Source organism: Hypanus sabinus, chromosome X1 (genome assembly GCF_030144855.1).
Source record: "Hypanus sabinus isolate sHypSab1 chromosome X1, sHypSab1.hap1, whole genome shotgun sequence".
NCBI lineage: Eukaryota > Metazoa > Chordata > Chondrichthyes > Myliobatiformes > Dasyatidae > Hypanus > Hypanus sabinus.
The window spans coordinates 60,214,971-60,229,800 of NC_082738.1; the positions used below are offsets into that span (position 1 = coordinate 60,214,971).

The window sequence follows — 14,830 nt, forward strand, 5'->3', positions numbered from 1 at the left end:
CTTTACTTTGCTCCAACTTCAATTGTTCTATTTGTAACTGCATCTCTCGATTACTTATTGGAAACGAATCTAAAATTGATTCATCAAAATCACCCAAATCTACATAATGTGACACAATTTTTCTCTGTATTACAGCCTTTGATGCAGACCGCAAAATACCTTTAATTTCCAACCGATTAGCAATCTCAGATACCTCACTTTTTCTCGCCTTGGTTAATAATTCCCAATCAGGCGAATCCAGGAAGACATCAATATCCATTGTTGCTGAATACCACTCACAAGCCAATCAAACAAAATAATGGAGTATTCCCCTTATCCAAAACACCGATTCAAAATATTAAACAAGCATTTAAACTCAAAAATGGTTCATCCCACAAGCCCCCATTTATGTTATGGATTCGGCAACAATAAATATATAACTGAGGCAAGTTTTTTATAACAAATAAAACATTTATTAAACACTGAAAAAAAAACCAAAAGTAAACAAAACTAACGTAACCGGAAGTCAACTGCTCTGCAGCACCTCGAACAGTTCTTAAAGCGGTAATGTGAACTCTTGCAGTCATATTCCGACTGGAATTGATAGACCACAACCGTATTTGTCCATTGGAATATTGTCCCATTGACTTAAGTTTTACAAAAGAGCCTTGATGCTACATTTTAGTCAAATGTTGCCTCCAAGTCAAGCAACATTTAGCTGACCTAGAATTTCATTTCTTTGGGCCGTGGTTGGACAGAGGCTGTAATGAGATATGGAGCTGAGTGATCCTGACACAATCTAAACAGTGAACAGGTTAAATGCACTTGATAGCTTTGTCAACAATAACTTCTATTATTCTGAGAATAGAGTTTGTGTGTGGATGCTTTGGCAGTGGGGAGAGGGGTCAGTAATTAACTAGATTAATTAGCCAGCTAATTTTAAACCACAGATTCAAAAGTACTTCAGGTATAATTCCATTGTACTGTCTGATTCAATAGCTTTTACAATGTCTAATGTTCTCGGGCATTTCTTGGTACCATGTAGAGATAATTTAATTGCCTGGAGACTGATGTTGTGGAACTAAGAAGGAAGTCAAGGTGGATCATTTAATCAATTCAGGATGTTTGTAGTAATACATGTTTCTGCCTTTTCTTTAGTTTCTATGGCAGTCTGCTGGATCAAGGATCAGAGTTACTGCTGTTTATTTTCAGATGACCTATGTGGGTACTTGGACTCTTCCATAGATGGTCATAAAGCACAGAAATTGGTCCATTTGGCACAGGCTGTCCATGCCGGTCATGATGCTTATTATGCTAGCTGCATTTGGTTCATATCCCTCTAGACCAGGGGTTCCCAACCTGGGGGTTCATGGACACCCTGGTAGGGATCCATTGAATAAAAAAGGTTATGAACCCCTCCTCTAGACCTTTTCTATTCACGTACCTATCCAAATGTCAGTAATTGTAACTCTGACTTGTTCTGTACGCTAGCTTACTCTGGCAGCTCATTCCATGGCAGCTCTGTGTGAAAAACTTGCTCTCATGTCCATTTTAAATATTTCCCCTCTCACCTTAATCTATGCCCTCTAGTTTTAAGTTCCTCTACCCTGGGAAAAGGACAATGAACATTCACCTTTTCTATGCCACTAAATTATTTTGTATACTGCAATAAGGTCACCCCTCAAACTCCTCCAATCCAGGGAAAGAAAGTTTCAGTCTTTCCTCATAACTCAATCACTCCAGTCCTGACAACATCCTTGTGAATCTTTTCTCACCCTTTACAGCTTAATGGCATCCTTCCTATGGCTGAGTGACTGGAACACACATTGACCCAGAGGGTGACCACATCGTAAGAAAACCACAACACCCACAAGTTTGTTGATTCTCTTCTGAAAATCGATTTGAATATGTTAACAAACTCCAATGGACCACTTCAATGATGGAAGGGTTGCTTAAGAATCAAATGCCTGTCTCTTTTTTAATTCAATAATATTTTCTTCCATCTCCTCATCAAGACCAAGCCACCAGTAAGAACCAGCCTCCAGAAACATCTGAACCTCAACTTTAGCCTTTGCTTAGTTTTGTACATTTAAGAATGTGCTTCATGATAGTATTTTGGTAATATGTTTCTGAACAACTCTGATACCGTTGCCGTTTATTGTCAACACACAGACTGTTCTATTTCTTGATCGCAAAACATCAAAATCTTATGTTCTTTCAAACACAGTTACACATTCATCAGCCAGAAAAAAAAAATTAACAATAGTGTACCCTCAAATCATCGAGGTTTGTCTAATTATTGACCTCTCACCAGTTCCCAATCCAGACATCAGAATTTTAAGAGGAGGGGATTTCGCGCAGGGCAACTGACCGAATAGAAAACAGCAATGGCAGATCCCAGCAGCTTAATTGTGCTTTGACCAGTGATCAATCAGCGATTGAGATTGATTAGCAAGAGCAAATGTAAGGAAGACAGAGGCAAGCGCAGCAGCAATTGTCTGAGTGGATGGAGTTGGAGTGGTGATTTTGAGACTTTAGCTCTCTGAGACTTCAGTCAGAGAAAATGAAAAAAAGAAAAGCTCTAGGTCAGTGATTCCCGAAAGGGGCGGTACTGTCCGCTAAGGGGGAGTTAGGGGAAATAGAAGTCTCTGGGGAGTGGTAAGCAAACCTTAATTTGAGGCAATAGACCTGACTGACCATTTGTGGAGCAGGCACTTCCAAAAAAAAAAGGGGCACTGGAACACAGAAAGGACCATAGCTGTGCAGGCAGTGACAACTCGTAGTCACACCCGCCCGAAAGTCAGCAATTTCATCCGACCTTACCAACCAAACAGACATTATTGGGATGCATAAATTAGCAACCAGGGTTCCCAACAGTTCCCCTTGACTCACGGCATGGAATGAGTTCTTACAATTTAACAGTTGACAAATCAAATAAACCCTCTCAACTTTCTCTACAGATCTATGGAAAACAGGTTGTGCAACGATACAGCGCTGGCCAGTACCAAATGGTGAAATAGAGCCAATCAATGAACCTGCCAACTCCAAGTATTCCTCTTTAGCTGTTTAAAGCGCCATCTGCTTCACGTGTGGTCAAGAATCATTTTTGGGAGATTGTGATTGGTAAATCGTGCTAACTCTTATAGTGTAAAGGTAGCTTGCCGAACACCACTTCTACCCCGACCAACATTTAGATTCCAATCTGAATCCTTATCAACATAATTTTTGCTGTTGTGATCGTCCTCATCTTCGCTTTGCCATTTCTTCACATGCTGCTACCATCATTCCATCCATGTCAACTCGCTGCCATCGTCAACATCCGATAGACATTAGTTTATCTCCATTAATGACATATGGCGCAATTTCTATGAGTCTGAAGACGGTGAAGCCTTGAATTCTAATCCTGCTGAGAAACAGAAACTAGAGACAGTGCGTCAAATCGATAGGACATACCTGGGGTACGATTTTATTCCATTCCCGTCAGATCTGCGACGCCCCATGCGTCTTATTTGTAATACTGTACTGTCTAATGAAGCCATGAAACCATCAAGATTGCAGGAACACTTCTGTAAAAGACGCCCTGAAAAGGTTATTCATGGTATTACTGTACTCAGTTCCAGAAGATGAAAGAACCATTTGAAAAGCCGTGCACACTTGAGTCATTTGCCAGGAAAGCTTAAAAAGTGGTGTCACTGCTTCTGATAGTAGTTCCAAAATGATAGTAAAGTGTGGAAAATCTCATACAATTGGTGAAAGATTAATAATGCCTGCTGTATCAGAAGTGCTCAGTACTGTTCTCAAAATTAATGCCAGTAGTTTAAAATCAATTCTTCTGAGTAATAACTCTAGTTCATCATATTGACAAAATGGGTGAAGACCTTGAGTATCAGCTATGCACAGAGCTACAAAAAACAGAATTTGGGATACAACTGGATGAGTTAACTGTGTGAGACAATGAAGCATTGCTAATAGTGTATGTACAGTTTATCAAAAATGGAAAAATTTATGAAGAAATTCTCTTTTGTAAGAAGTTAAAAACAAATATTACTGCAGAAAAAAAATCTATGACAAGCTTGAATCTAAGGGGGGACCAATATTCTTCCAGGCAGATTTACTAGAGTTGTTGGGAGTAGTTTAAACTAATATGGTGGGGAATGGGAACCAGTGTGATAGAGCCAAGGATGAGCCAGCAGGTTTACAAGTAGATGATGGATGTGACACAAATGTAAGGAAGGACAAGCCAATGATTGGGTACAAATACAGACAGAACAAAGAGTTAAATTGTACCACAAACACAAAATTCAAAAGGACAAAGAATATAGGGCTAAAGATATTTAAATGCGCATAGCATTCGGAATAAGGTGGACGAACACAGTGTGATTAGGGATTGGTCAGTATGACGATTTGGGCGTCACTGAGTTGTGGCTGAAAGAAGGTCATGGTTGGGAGCTTAACATCAAAGGATATATTTTCTATCAAAATGACAGGCAGGAAGGCATAGGCGGCGGTGTAGCTCTGTTGGTAAGAGATGGAATTATATCTTTAGAAAGAGGTGACATAGGGTCAGAGAATGTTGAATCTTTGTAGGTGAAGTTAAGAAGCTGCAAGTGTAAAAACAGCATTATGGGAATCATATCCAAATAGTAGCCAATATGTGGAGTTGAGATTGCAAAGGGAGCTGGAAAAGGCATGTAATAAGGGTAATGACACAGTTGTAATGGGGGACTTCAATATGAAAGAGGATTGGGAAAATCAGGTTAGAAACATAGAAAACCTACAGCACAATACAGGCCAAACTTGTCCCTACCTTTGAAATTACTAGGCTTACCCATAGCCCTCTATTTTACTAAGTTCCATGTACCTATCCAAAAGTCTTTTAAAAGACCCTATTGTATCCCCCTCCACTGCTGTTGCTGGCAGTCCATTTCACACACTCACCACTCTCTGTGTAAAAAAACTTACCCCAGACATCTCCTCTGTACCTGCTCTCCAGCACCTTAAACCTGTGTCCTCTTGTGGCAACCATTTCAGCCCTGGGTAAAAGTCTCTGACTATCCACACGATCAATGCCTCTCATCATCTTATGCACATCTATCAGGTTACCTCTCATCCTCCGTCACTCCAAGGAGAAAAGGCCGAGTTCACTCAACCTATTCTCATAGGGCATGCTCCCCAATTCAGGCAACCCAATTCAGAGATTTTTATGAATCTCTTCTGCATCCTTTCATGGCTTCCACATCCTTCCTGTAGTGAGGTGATCAGAAATGAGCACAATACTCCAAGTGGGGTCTGATCAGGGTCCTATGTAGCTGCTACATATTTCCTCTCGGCTCTTAAACTCAATCCCACGATTGATGAAGGCCAATACACCGTATGCCTTCTTCACCACAGAGTCAACCTGCGCAACTGCTTTGAGCGTCCTATGGACTCAGACCCCAAGATCCCTCTGATCCTCCACGCTGCCAAGAGTCTTTCCATTAATACTATATTCTGCCATCATATTTGACCTAGCAAAATGAACCACCTCACACTTATCTGGGTTAAATTCTATCTGCCGCTTCTCAGCCTAGTTTTGCATCCTATCAATGTCCTGCTGTAACCTCTGACAGCCCTCCACACTATCCACAACACCTCCAACCTTTGTGTCATCAGCAAACTTACTAACCCATTCCTCCATTTCCTCAACCAGGTCATTTATAAAAATCACAAACAGTAAGGGTTCCAGAACAGATCCCTGAGGGTGTTGGATCGCAAGAGAGGGAATTGGTTGAACATCTACAAGATGGCTTTTTAGAGCAGCTTGTGCTTGAGTCTACTCAGGGAAAGGCCATCTTAGATTGGATGTTTGTAATAACCCTATACTTATTAGGGAGCTTAACGTAAAAGAACCCTTAGGAGGCAGTGATCATAATATGATTGAATTCATACTGCAGTTTGAGAGGGAGAAGCTTAACTCACATGTGTTAATATCGCAATGAAATAAAGGAAATTACAGAGACATGAGAGAGGAGCTTGCTCAGGTGCATTGGAGGAGGATACTGGCAGGGATGATAGCAAAGCAAAGATGGCTGAAGTTTCTGGGAATAGTTCACAAGGTGTAAGATAGATATGTCCCACAGAGGAAGAAGTTCTCAAATGGCAGGGATAGGTATCCAAGGCTGACAAGGGAAGTTAAGGACTGCATAAAAGGAAGGGGCATATAAGGTAGCAAGAGTGAGTGGGAAATTGGATGATTGGGAAGTTTTTAAAATCCAACAGAATGCGACTAAAAAAGCTATAAAAAGGGAAAAGATGAAATATGAGAGCAAACTAGCCAATAATATAAAGCAGGACACTAAAAGTCTTTTTCAGTTACATAAAGCGTAAAAGGAAGGTGAGAGTTGATATTGGACCACTGGAAAATGACACTGGTGAGGTAGTAATGGGGGACACAGACATGGTAGATGAACCTAATAAGTACTTTGCATCTGCCTTCACTGTGGAAAACACTAGCAGTGTGCCAGAGGTCCATGAGTGCCAGGGAGCAGGAGTGAGTGCCATTGTTACCATTGCTATTACAAAGGAAAAAGTGCTAGGCAATCTGAAAGGCCTTAAGGTGGATAAGTCACCTGGACCAGATGGACTACATCCCAGAGTCCAGAGAGAGGTTGCTGAAGAGATAGCAGATGCTTTGGTCATGATCTTTCAAGAATCACTTGATTCTGGCATGGTCCTGGAGGACTAGAATATTGCAAATGTCTAAACTATTATCTAAAAGGGGAGAAGGTTCAAACCTCAGAGGGGTAGAGGGACTTAGAAGTCTTTGTGCAAGACTCCCAGAGGGTTAATTTACAGGTTGAGTCTGTGGTAAAGAAGGCAATTGGCATTTATTTCAAGGCGAATAGAATATAAAAGCAAGGAGATAATGCTGAGGCTTTATAAGACACTAGTCAGGCCACTTTTGGAGTATTGTCAACAGTTGTCGGCCCCATATCTCAGAAAGAATGTGTTGTCCTTGGAGAGAGTCCAGAGGAGGTTCATAAGGATGATTCAGGGAATGAAGGTGTTAACGTGTAAGGAGCGCTTGGCAGCTTTGGACCTGTACTCGCTGAAATTTAGAAGAATGCAGGGGGATCTCATTGAAGCCTCCCGAACATTGGAAGGTTAGATTGGGTGGATGTGGAGAGGATGTTTCCTATGGTGAGGATATCCAGAACTAGAGAGCACAACCTCAAAATTGAGAGGCAACCCTTTAGAATAGAGGTAAGGTGGACTTTTTTTAGCCAGAGTCAATCTGTAGAATGCTTTTACACAGACTGCAGAGGAGGCCAAGTCTGTATGTATATTTAAGGTTGAAGTTGATAGATACCTGGTTGGTCAAGGCATTAAAGGATATAACAAGAAGGCAGGTGTATGGGGTTGAGTGGGATCCGGGATCAGCCACGATGGAATGGTGATCCAGACTTGGTGGGCTGAATAGCCTAATTCTGCACCTATGTCTTATGGTCTAAAATGTATATTGAGGATAAAAGTATTCCGATTAGGAACATGATTTCTTGTGCAATAGATGGAGCACCATATTATGACAGGTCTCCATGCTGGTTTAGTGGCATTTATGAAAAAAGTAATTCTAAGTCTGTTTACAATACATCATCAACATCTCACAGTCAAACTCAGCTAGTGATTTTTTTCAAGCATAACTACTGTAATATCTGCTATCAACAAAATTAAAGTTTGTCTTATAAATTGCAGAATATTTCACTGGTTATGCCAAGTTAACAATGAAGAGTTTGAATTCTTGCTTCTTTGCACTGAAATGTCCTGGCTGTTAAAAGGCTACTACTTAAAATGCTTCCTTGATCTTTTTAACACTGCTAAATTTTTGCTCAAAGTCGACAAGAGCTTGGGAAACAAGATTGAACTTTTACTTGGAGATGTGGCATACCCAGCCGATCTGTATGACAAAACAAACATTCGAAATATGAAACTGCAGATTGAGAATTTCAATTTAATCTAGGCAAAAATTTCAGTGTCCTTTTTTATCAGAACATTAGAAATGCATAAGTAAATCATTGGGAGAAGAATGTTTTCACAGTTTCCCTGCATGGAAAATATGACACTCTCTTTCACAGACAGTGATTTGCAAGAGTACTACTTACACCTGCAGTCACTGAAGAAGGATTTTCAGAACCGACTCAAGGATTTGAACAGTCTGAAAATTCTGGACTGGGTAATTAACCCATTTCTTTGCAATATGGAAGAGCCAAGCTGCTCTTCATTGCATTTACATCCTCCTACCTTGTTGAAAGAGGCTTTAATGCAATGAACCACATATTTAGCATAAACAGAAACCACTTCAACATTGTTATGCTTGGGGACTTGAGGCTTTTGCTGTCACAACTTGAACTAGGCATTTCAACTCTTGGAGAAGTTGTGGAGGAAGATGTTAGTAAGACCTCATTCAAAGTCAGGAATCAGAAGGTTGATCATGGTGCGATTGGTGTCCCGAGCTGCCTGCATTTCAATGCAAGAAGTATGCAAGAAAGGAGGATGAGCTCAGGGCATGGATCAACACCTGGAATTATGACATTGTAGCCATTAGTGAGACCTGGTTGTAGGAAGGGCAGAACTGGTAGCTCAATATTCTGAGGTTCTGTTGTTTCAGATGTGACACAGCAGGAGGGATTAAAGGAAGGGGGTGGTATTACTAGTCAGGGAGAATGTCACAGTACTGGTCCGTCAGGAAAGACTGGGGAACTTGAATAGAGATATGTTATGGGTAGAACTGAGAAATAAGAAAGGTATGACCATGTTAATAGGGCTATATTGCAGACCTCCCAAGGGATTTAGGGGAACAAATTTGTAAAGAGATCACAGACTGTTGCATGAAACATAAGGTTGTTATAGTACAAACAAGAGAAAATCTGCATATTCTGGAAATCCAAGCAACACACACAAAATGCTGGAGGAACTCAATAGGCCAGGCAGAATCTATGGAAAAGAGTACAATCGATGTTTCAGGCCGAGACCCTTCAGCAGGACTGAAGAAAAAAAAAAAGATGAGGTTTAGGAGAGGACAGAAGACCATGGAAGAAAGAAAAGGGAGAGGAGCACCAAAGGGAGGTGATGGGCAGGCAAGGAGATAATGTGAGAGAGGGAAATGGGGATGGGAAATGGTGAAGGGGTGAACCCATAAACACTACCACACTTTTTAAAAATATACATTACTTCAATTTTTGCACTAGTTTTAATCTACTGAAAATACATATATAAACTTAGTGCAATCGATTTACAGAATTTTGTCTTCTTTCAATATTATCATGTATTTCATTGTATTGCTGCTGCAAAGTTAACAGATTTCAGGACACATGCCAGTAATAATAAACCTGATTCTGATTCTGAACTTATTGTATTAAGGCCATCAATGAAACTGATGATAATGCATTGGCAGGTTGCTCATCCTGAAATCCATCTTCCTTCAGTGATTTCAAGAACATTTTCAACAGACAGAAAGTTCATCCTTGTTACTGGCCACTTGTTAATTTCAGAAGAATTGTGTGGATTTACTGTTGTAACCCAGATGTTTTGTTTTTTTATTAAATAATAGAACTTAAAATATAGAAGAGGCCCTTTATCCCATGATGTCCATCTCTTGCCTTCTCATACGCCTATCTAAGTGCCTTTTCAATGTTTTTTTTTTCATCTGCTTCTACCATCCGCAGTTTTGTCCAACTCCTCCTTATCGCTAATATTCTAATCCAGGCAACATCCTGGTGAACCTCTTGTGCCCTCTCAAAAGCCTCCACATCCTTCCTGTAATGTGATGATCAGAACTGTGATCTAACCATTGCTAGGTTTTTTTGACTTTGTAAGACTATTGGTCAAAATCCAAAATCTTTCTAATGGAAGAACACAAATGTCAAAACTTTGGAAAACCTAGTTAGGAACACTATGTAATCCAAACTGTATCTTAGTAATGCAATCTTGTTCAGCATTCATCTTTGATCACACTTTATACAGCTTTTTTCTATAAAGAATGCATCTCAAGGTGTCTTTGAAAGAAGAAATTTACTTACAGTATTTCCATGTGCTTCTTGGTAGTTTTCAGCTACTTTGAATAATTTCTACAGTGAAACCTGCCAGCTTAAGCCATTCTACTCTGACCTCTCTCATTAACAAGGTGTTTTCACCCAAAGAAACACTGCTCACTGGATGATTTTTGTTTATTGCACTATTCTCTGTAAACTCTAGAGAATTTTATATGTGAAAATCCCAGGAGATCAGGAGCTTCTGACATACTCAAATCACCCTGTCTGGCACCAACAATCATTCCGTGGTCAAAGTAATTTAGATCACATTTTTCCCCATCCTGATGTTTGGTCTGAAGAATGGAACCAATTGACCATATCTGTATGCTTTTCTGCCACATGATGGGCTGATTAAATAGTTGTATTAACGAGTATCTAATAAAGTGGCCGTTGAGTGTACGAGGTTGGAAATTGTAGCACAGAGGTCCTAGGCATTCAGGCCCACTGAGGTACAGCCTCACCCAAAAAATAATTAGAAAGCATGTTCTGGGTGGTGGGGGTCCCTGATGATGGAGCTGCTTTCCTGCAACAGTGCTTCATTTAAATGTATTCAGTGGTGGGGAGGGTTTTACCCATGATGGACTGGGCATATCCACTACTTTTTGTAGGAGTTTCCATTCAAAGATATTGTTTCCATACCAGGCTGTGATGCAGCTAGTCAATATACTCTGCACTACACATCTTTGGAAATTTGTCAAAGTTTTAGATGTCATGCTGAATCTTTGCTATCTCTTAAAGAAGTAGAAGTGCTGTTGTGCTTTCTTCATAATTGTGCTTCTCTACTGGGAGGACAGGTCCTCTGAAATGATAACAATAGGTAGGTCAATAGGTACGTTTAATGTCAGATATACATCATGAAATTCTTTTTCTTCACAAACATCCACAAAAACAGAAGAATGCCCCAAAGAATAAACAACAATTAAAAAGTTAGAACCCCAAAGTCCCCCCAGCTCCCCCCACACAAAGCATCAGCGAGGCAATGACCCCCTACCCTGCCGCCACCAGAGAAAAAAAAGCATCAGCACCATCCACTGAGCACTCAAACATGTAGCAAAGCATCAATAAAGACACAGACTTGCAGTACCTCAAAGTTTATTCATACACTCAATGATTCGACATATTCTCACTCTCCCTAATAAAGGAAAAAGAAGTATCCTCATTTCACAGCGAGAGGAGAGACATAACAAAAACTCGCTGATATACAACGTTAAAAGTCTCTTGCGTCACTTTTTCTGAGCTCTGTACCCAGACAGTTTGCACCAGAAAGGCAAAGTTCTCCAGCCACACAGCCTCTGGCAGCTAACCCACTGCTCCTGATGTTCCATGTTCTCCTGCGATGCTTCAGTCAGGGGCACTGTCTTAGAATCAGCACATCTCCAGAGCCATGAAAACCAGGAACCCTGAAGGCACACTCATCTTCCAGGCCATGTCCTTGGGATATCAAAAAGCGGCCAGTCGTGAGGCCCAGCAAGTGGGTCCAATTCCCATAAAAAACCAAAGTCAGAGTGTAACTCCAGGGTCAGGGTCTTCAAATGAACCTTGAAAAGTGAAACAATAGATATCAAAGATAAAAATAGAGCTGTTTCTGAAGATGTGAGCAAAGGAGTCGCTGTTTAGCGCCATCTTGAACAACTTTCTTCCCGAGGAATTTCATCAAGAAATTTAAAGTTGCTGATCCTCTGTCTGGCTTATGGGGACCTCTGGGTTCCCTCTCCTGAATCTATAACCAACTCCTTGGTCCTGCTGACATTGAGTGAGAGGTAGTTGTTATGACACCATTCAGCCATATTTCCAATCTGCCTCCTCTGTGCTGATTCATCACCACCTTTGATTCAGCCCATAACAGTGGTGTCAACAGAAAACTTAAATTTGGTATTGGAGCTGTGCTTAGCCACACAGTCATAAGTGTAAAGCGAGTAGAGCAGGAGGCTAAACACACAGCCTTGTGCGGACCTGTGCTGATGGAGATTGTGGAAGAGATGTTGTTGCCAATCCAAACTGACTGAGGTCTGCAAGTCAGCAAATCAAGGATCCAATTGCACAAGGAGGTATTAAGGCCAAGCTGTAGTTGATAAAGAGCATCCTGATGTCTAGATGTTCTGGGGTTCAGTGAAGAGCCAATGATATGGCATCTGCTGTGGACCTGTTGCTCCAGTAGGGAAATTGGAGTGGATCCAAGTCACTTCCCAGGCAGGAGATGATATGTTTCATCACCAACCTCTCAAAGCATTTCATCACATTGGATGTATGTGTTACTGGATGATAGTTATTGAGGCAGGTTATCTCATTCTTCTTGGGCACTGGTACAATTGAAGCCTACTTGAAGCAGACGGCAACCTCAGACTGCTGAAGCAAGAGGTTAAAGTTCTCAGTGAACATACTAGCCAACTGATCAGGACAGGTCGTCCGTATTTGGCCAGGTACCCCTTCTGGGCCAGATGCTTTGTGAAAAGAGGTGATCTTTGATTATCGTTAACCAAGTTGCAACCAGATATTCAAAAACTAACTAGTTTGCATTAGTAACAAAGATCTCACTGAAGTTTGTTCATACTAAATTAGAGCTCTTTTTGACAGTGAAGCAAGTTAGAATAAATTACAAAGAGAACTTCGTCAGTTAGAGAGATGAGCTGAGGAATGGCAAATGAATTTCAACTTAGACAAGTTTGAGGTGATGCATTTTGGACATTCAAACCATGGTAAGATACTGAACAGGCAAATGTGGAACAGAGGAACCTGGGAGTACAAGTGCACAGTTCACTGACGGTGGAGCAAGTAGACAGGGTGGTGAGAAGGCATTTAAAATGCTGACCTTCATCAGTCAGAGCATCAAGTAATAGAGACATTATGTTGCAGTTATAAAGTCAATAGTGAGGTCACACTTCGAGTGGATGAGTGAGGCCTCCATTGGTCAGGGTCAACCATGGATGTTGCGTCCTAGCTGTCTAGATACATAAGCCATGGCAGTACAATATGAAGAGCAAGCTATTACCCATGTGACAGGCTCCCTCTCTCCACACATCTGATGAATCCAAAGGAATGGCAGAAACCTATACTATTTGTTGCAGCTATATATGACCTTGGTCAGACCCCACTTGGAGTACTGTGCTCAGTTCTGGTCACCTCACTACAGGAAGGATGTGGAAGCCATAGAAAGGGTGCAGAGAAGATTTACAAGGATTTTGCCTGGATTGGGGAGCATGCCTTATGAGAATAGGTGAGTGAACTCAGCCATTCCTCCTTGGAGTGATGGAGGATGAGAAGTGACCTGATAGAGGTGTATAAGATGATGAGAGGCATTGATCATGTGGATAGTCAGAGGCTTTTTCCCAGGGCTGGAATGGTTGCCACAAGAGGACACAGGTTTAAGGTGCTGGGGAGTAGGTACAGAGGAGATGTCAGGGGTAAGCTTTTTACTCAGAGTGGTGAGTGCGTGGAATGGGCTGCCCGCAATGTGGTGCAGGCAGATACGATAGGGTCTTTTCAGAGGCTTTTAGATAGGTACATGGAGCTTAGAAAAATAGAGGACTATAGGTAAGCCTAGTAGTTTCTAAGGTAGGGACATGTTCGGCACAACTGTAGGTTTTCTATGTTTCTATGTTTTGGTACCAGTAGCATTGGAGGAGTTGCTGATCAGCATTGAACTCAATGTAGGTCTGCCTTAAGGAATCCAGCTACAAATTTTTTCCTCACGGTTTACCCCCAAAGCCTCCCTCATAAGAGAGTCTGGCCGCAAGGTAGCTGAGATTTGAGGTCAGAGTTTTCCCTCTCCTAGGTGAGCTGCCAACTATGGTTGATGAGCCACATCTGTCTGAAGCGATTAGTTTTAAGGTGCCAGTAACCCATCTCAGCCCATTCTCCTGTTGTGCCCCAAGTTAACTTGGAATATTGATTGTAATTCTTTCCCACATGATTTATTTTCAGGTATTTTTCATGTATTTCCTTGAAGCATCAAAATTTTGCCTGTGATGTAAGGGAAATTACAATGGCATGGGAGAGGAGTTGGTCAAAATAAATTGGAAGGAGCTGCTGGTAGAGTTATCAACAGAGCAGCAATGGTGTGGGTTTCTGGGAAAAATGACGAAGGTGCAGGACGTGTATTCAAAAAAAAGAAATACTCAAATGGCAAAATAGTGCAACCATGGCTGACAAGTCAAAGCTAATGTAAAAGCAAAAGAGAGGGCCTACAACAAAGTAAAAATTAGCAGGAAGATAGAGGATTGGGAAGCTTTTAAAAACCTACAGAAAGCAACTAAGAGAATCATAATAAAGGAAAAGTTGAAATATGAAAGCAAGCTAGCAAATAATATCAAAATGGAGAGTAAAAGTTTTATCAAGTATGTTAAAAATAAAAGAGAAATGAGAGTGGATGTAGGACCACTAGAAAATAAGGAAGAAGAAATAATAACGGGGGACAAGGAGGTGGCAGATGAACTCAATGAGTATTTTGCATCAGTCTTCACTGTGGAAGACACTGGAAGTATGCCTGATGTTGTAGTACGTGAAGGAAGAGAAGTTGGTGCAGTTACTATTACAAGGGAGAAGGCGCTCAAAAAGCTGAAAGACCTAAAAGTACATAAGTCACCCAGACCAGATGAACTGCACCCTAGGGTTCTGAAAGAGGTGGCCTTAGAGATTGTAGCGGCATTAGAAATAATCTTTCAAAAATCATTGGACTCTGACATGGTACCAGAGGACTGGAAAATTGTAAATGTCACTCCACTCTTTAAGAAAGGAAGAAGGCAACAGACGGGAGCTTATAGACCAGTTAGCTTGACCTCAGTGGT

General features: G+C 41.1%; 1 protein-coding gene across 1 annotated transcript in view; it reads left to right on the plus strand.

Annotated features, from left to right (window-relative positions):
- znf652 (zinc finger protein 652) overlaps window positions 1-9,361 on the plus strand; it is a 160,233-nt gene extending 150,872 nt beyond the window's left edge. The window contains exon 6 of the mRNA XM_059956646.1: window positions 2,940-9,361. Within this exon, the coding sequence (XP_059812629.1) occupies window positions 2,940-3,049 (110 nt within the window). The 3' untranslated portion in view covers window positions 3,050-9,361. The remainder of the gene's footprint in view (window positions 1-2,939) is intronic.
- The last annotated feature ends 5,469 nt before the right edge of the window (window positions 9,362-14,830 follow it).